The 5,000-nt window shown below is 43.5% G+C and overlaps 1 protein-coding gene and 1 long non-coding RNA gene across 2 annotated transcripts in view; both read right to left on the bottom strand.

The window, feature by feature from the left end:
• LOC308335551 overlaps nucleotides 1-5,000 on the bottom strand; it is a 522,414-nt gene that overhangs the window by 73,329 nt on the left and 444,085 nt on the right. The window lies entirely within an intron of this gene.
• LOC308335463 (dachshund homolog 2-like) overlaps nucleotides 1,109-5,000 on the bottom strand; it is a 95,970-nt gene continuing 92,078 nt past the window's right edge. Inside the window, 1 exon segment of the mRNA XM_080792506.1 lies at nucleotides 1,109-3,454. Coding sequence (XP_080648632.1) covers nucleotides 3,417-3,454 — 38 coding nt within the window. The 3' untranslated portion in view covers nucleotides 1,109-3,416.

Below are 5,000 nucleotides of genomic sequence, written 5' to 3'. Positions count from 1 at the left end.
GCCTGCACGTATTAGTTCAATCGATGTAAATGTAGTATTTTCGAGGGGCGCAGGTTTAATGTTTGTCTTTAGTTTTGTAAACGCCATTGACAATGAAGGGAAAATGTACGTCATAATGTGCCTCATTACGTCATATTGTCTCTTTATTGTTAATGCGTTTAATGTCTGTGTTGGCACCGTTTGTTTTACATCACCATTACTTCACCGAATCAACATGAGTTAGACTTTAATATATTAGCCCTTGGCCAAGTCCCGCCCCAACCCGTCCTTGTCCAAAAGGCACTTTAGCAGCGAGGGGACGGGGCAAGCTCAGCCAAGCTGTCCTTCTCCCCCGTAGAGTTGCATGTTAAATGACAGGATTTCTCCATATAAATAATCGATCAGACGCTGTCTGTGTCTCAGTGGAGGGCTGTGGACAGCTCAGAAACCGTCTTTTTGTCAGCTTCACATTCACACATTGTAAACTATTATGAAATAAAACAAAATATCCCCTAAAACCGATATTTTGATATTGGTTCGATTCTGATATAGCATTTTTAAGGCTGATATACGACCGATAGCGATGATTCCCGCCGCCGACGACGACGAGGGCACCAGCAGAGAATTTCCCATACATTTTTCCACAGACGTTTCAAAAAGTATTTATTTAAAGACCTTTCAAAGCCAGCTCCTGACAAGTCATGAAAATAAATTTCTTGGGCCGGACAAATAATTAAAAAGAAGAAAAACTCTACTGTACCCTGCCATCTTTTTCTTCTTTTATTTGTAATTATTTGTTCGGCCCAGAAAATTGCGTTTATTGTCATGATTTGTCATGATCTGAATCTTCCTCCGGTGCCCTCGAAGGGGGGCTCTATACTGTACTGCATATTAAGTGTGTGTAAGCAGCATGTGTGTAACCGTGCCTTGTGTGAGTGTGTGTGTGTGTGTGTGTGTGAGGGAGTGTGAGTGAGACACCAATAGACAACAGTCATATCTCAATAATACTGTATATTTGCAGTCAGCTCAAACCCAAAAAACAGTGACAGACTGAGAGATCAAGAGAGAGAGAGAGATAGAGAAACAAACAAAAGAAACAACTTAAAATAAAACAGTTTGTCAAATTCTATCTACATGGAATATCCCTTTACCTCCCTCGCACAGTCTCGCAACACTAATCAACAAATAAAACACATGAACAGGCAAAGGAATTGAACAAAACAAAATGAAAACACACACGACAGTCTGCACTCTTATAAGGTCAGAAAAAACAAGGTGGGAAATACTTTCGCCGACGTTGAGTTGAGGAGCGCTTGGTTTCATGTTCGGTGTGGTTTCAACGTTTTGTAGATTAATAACCACTTCGGCTATTTTTGAACATGTTGGCTTAAGTGGTTACATTAAATGTAAGTTTGTTTATATTTTTGCTTGTTTGCTCTTGTTCATACAATTATTATGAAAAGTTTTCCTCAAATTTGAACTTTAACCAAATCTTTTTGCGCGTTAAGAAACCAAGCGCTCCTCTGCCTCATCTTTTTTTCTACAAATATCAGAAACAAACCCCACAGCTATTTTGTGGGGGGTGGGGGGCTCATGGGTGAAGGGTCAAAAGGTTAATTTTAGGGTGGTAAAAAGTCACTGGGATGGTCTGTATCGTCTGGTAGAGAGAGAGAGAGACTTCAGGGAGTAAAGTAAAGCATTATAGAAAGTATCTAATGAAAACAGAAGTTGCATCCAACATGATCAGAGTTATGCCTCCTGAGAGAAAGAGAGAGAGAGAGAGAGAGAGGGGGGGGGGGGGGGGGGAGACCTCTACACAAGTTGTAACAATGAAGCACCACCTTGAACACTTGAGAAAATAGACTATCTGACTAAATGTGTCGGCAAGTATTTAGCACAGAACACTAACCGTGTAGTTCAACGGTTCTCAAACTTTTACATTTCAAGGTCACCCCTTTACTCTTGTCAGAGTTACATACTTGTAAAGGGTCTATTTAGACTCCTCTAAAACGACCCCAGAGAATCCCTGGAATCCACTTTGAGAACAATTGATATACTTGCTCGTTTTAAAAAACAAATGACATAGCTTTGTCGTCGCGTGATATCTGCGTTCTGTGTGCAGGCAGGGAGGAGAGAGAGAGAGAGAGAGAGAGAGAGAGAGTTAGCGCGGGGGGCATAAAGGGAGGTGTGTATAAAACATGAAATAAGCTGAATGACAACATAAGAACATGTTTTCCATGCATCCGTTTCAGCTCCTAAAAGGGAATCAAATGAAACAACCACACACATATTCTCAAGTTGTTTTTCTCCGTTTTTTTCCCGTCAGATTTTCTTTTCTTGTCCATCTTTTTTCTTCTTAATTTTTTTATACTCATCCCCTCTTTCCTAGTCCTGAGCTCCTCCGATTGGCTTGATTACCATCCAATCAGAGAATGGGGATATCATCAACTGCCCAGTGAGGTTAACCTTTAAGGGTTTCTTAAAAAAAAGAATAATAGTTTTCTTTTCTTTTCTACCCAGTGACCAAAATCGTCTGTAACCTGGGACTAATAACGCCTGATTTAAACTTGGTTATCTGCCTGTAAATCGAAAATAGCCGATCTACAAACTCGCAGATCGGCTATTCCCGTGCCCGCCAGTGCCGTGCAACCGAGTACAAATCAGCCTCACGAGATCACATTTTGGAACCAACAGCGAACAGGTCCCTAGGGGGACCCACTTTTGGGTCCTCGCCCCAACGTTTGAAACCCCCCAACATCCAGTCGTCTCATTGGACTGGTTTGCGGGAGCACTAAGTCTGAATCGTCCAATCACGATTGATCCCTGATGATGTTGTAGAAAGTGATGGTGATTGATATAACGGTCCAATGGGAATTATTCTTGACGACGTGGAAAGCGCGAAAATCGTCCAATCGTGTTAAGCCTCGGTGAGACGCAATACGTTTCACGCAACCGGGGCGATCTGTCCGCCCAATCAGACTGGATCCCGGGTTGAGACAACAGACTGGATCAGACCGGATCCCGGGTTGAGACATCGGCGACACAGCGTCCAATGGGATTGTTTGCCGATGAGAAACGCTTCCGTCTCGCCGTTTGGGAATGAGGGAGGGGAAGAGAAGACAGTGGGGGGGAAAGACAGTGTAGTTCCATTCCAAAAGAAAGAGGAAAGAGAGAACGAGAGAACGAGAGAAGGCCCCCGAAATGTCACAAAACGAAGTGGAGGCCTTCCTCTCTAAGTAGCATCGTCATCGTATCTTAGCAACCACGCGCGCGTCATCGTGTTCGGAAGACCGTCGCAATCTGGTTTCCCGTGGAGACTGCCGTCATGGTTGCTGCGGTGATGGGCTGGCGTGCGCGCACGCATGTGTTTGTGTGTGTGTGCGCAAGTGTGTGTGTGTGTGTGTGTGAGTGTGTGTGTTGGAGAGGAGGTCTTCTTTCTAGAACATCATGGGGTTCTTCAGAAACGGCCGAGAATCTGAGGAAACACAAACACAAACAAATGACGTTTTAATTACGTTTTCTGAAGCCGAATAGTCCCAATCCTTGATTCTGAATTTCTGATTAGCTGGTTTCCGTGATAGAACACACTATAATCTATTCCTTAGATCAGTTTATATCAATCACAGGTGTGTTATTTGTTTCTGCAGTGATCCAGCGTGTCCGTAGCAGAATGAGGTAACACTCGTTTTCCTTATACAAGCCCGGGCCCTGTGTCAGTGGTGGGAAAAAAAACACTCACACGTTTTAGTGAATTCTTTCTATGCCAACTACAAGAATTCTCGTACTTTCCCTCTACACCAGTTGTATGTCAACTACGAGAATTCTCGTAGATAAAGCTTTATGTGGTTTAGCTGAAAATCTACTTTTAACATTGGCCCTGGTTGCTATAGGCAACGACTTGCATTCCCCCAGCACCAGGAAATGTGTGCGCGCATCCCATAGTTACTAGTCACTTTGTAGAATTCGAATTTTACAAAACATACATTAATCACGATTTAGGCCATTTGAAAATCGCAGATCTACAAGCTCACTGCGTCGCATGTGACGCAACGCAACGCATTGTGAGCTTGTAGATCTGCTTTTTCAAAATAGACATTTTAAAACTTGAAATGGGACATTCTGCATCGTGAGTCGGCTTGTCAGCTTAAGATATGTTGGTGTGTCTATTAGTATTGCATGATATGACATGACCAATTGACCATACAATGACTTGTGTGTCTATTCTAGCTGAGTGATAAATAGGTGGTGAACATGTGTTTGGGTTTGCCTGTCACCGACCTAAGACTCCCATTATACCGTATCTGTCCATATTAGATAATATAAAAAAAAACCCTGCTACTTATCACGATTCAAAGACTAGCAGAAGTAGCAGACCGACAAAAGATCGCCGATGCTTTTGCGTGACGCTGTAGTTTAATCAATGAAAACAACACGGAAAGTTAAAACATGGAGTTAAGTGGTTTCTGGCAGTTGGATCGATCCAGAAGCGGTGGTGTTGCTCTCCGTACAGTAGCTCTGATTGCCAGTACAGTTACAGTTGTCGTTAGATAGATAGAAGCTCTTTAAGTGGATATTGGACCTTGTCTTGTTTCCTTCTCTGTCTCCTTCCTCCTTCTCTTCCTTCTTCCTCTAAGCTCTTCTGTTTATCTTTCTTGTCAGCTCTCTCTCCCTCTCTCTCCCTCTCTCTCTCCCTCTCTCTCTCTCTCTCTCTCATCCCTTCTTTTGTTTCACCTCTGTGTCTCCTTCCGTTCCCTGTGGTGCTGTTGTTGCATCCACCGACGTGCACGTGACACGCGTACAGCACACACACTAAAACACAGAGAACCGTGTCTTCCGAGTTTGACACGCATGCAGACCTTTCTGTCGCACACACACACACACACACACACACGCACGCACACGCGCGCGCACGCACGCACGCATATGTGCACACACGCTCCCTGTGGTGTCATTGTTTTCTGCAAACGTTGCAAAGTGTTTACATTTCTGCATAACAGCAACCATATACCCTCTATACCTCC

The sequence above is a fragment of the Protomyctophum bolini genome, assembly GCF_963924005.1.
Source record: "Protomyctophum bolini genome assembly, chromosome: 20".
NCBI lineage: Eukaryota > Metazoa > Chordata > Actinopteri > Myctophiformes > Myctophidae > Protomyctophum > Protomyctophum bolini.
Note: the sequence above shows the minus strand (reverse complement) of the source record. Positions and strands in the feature narration are given on the sequence as shown.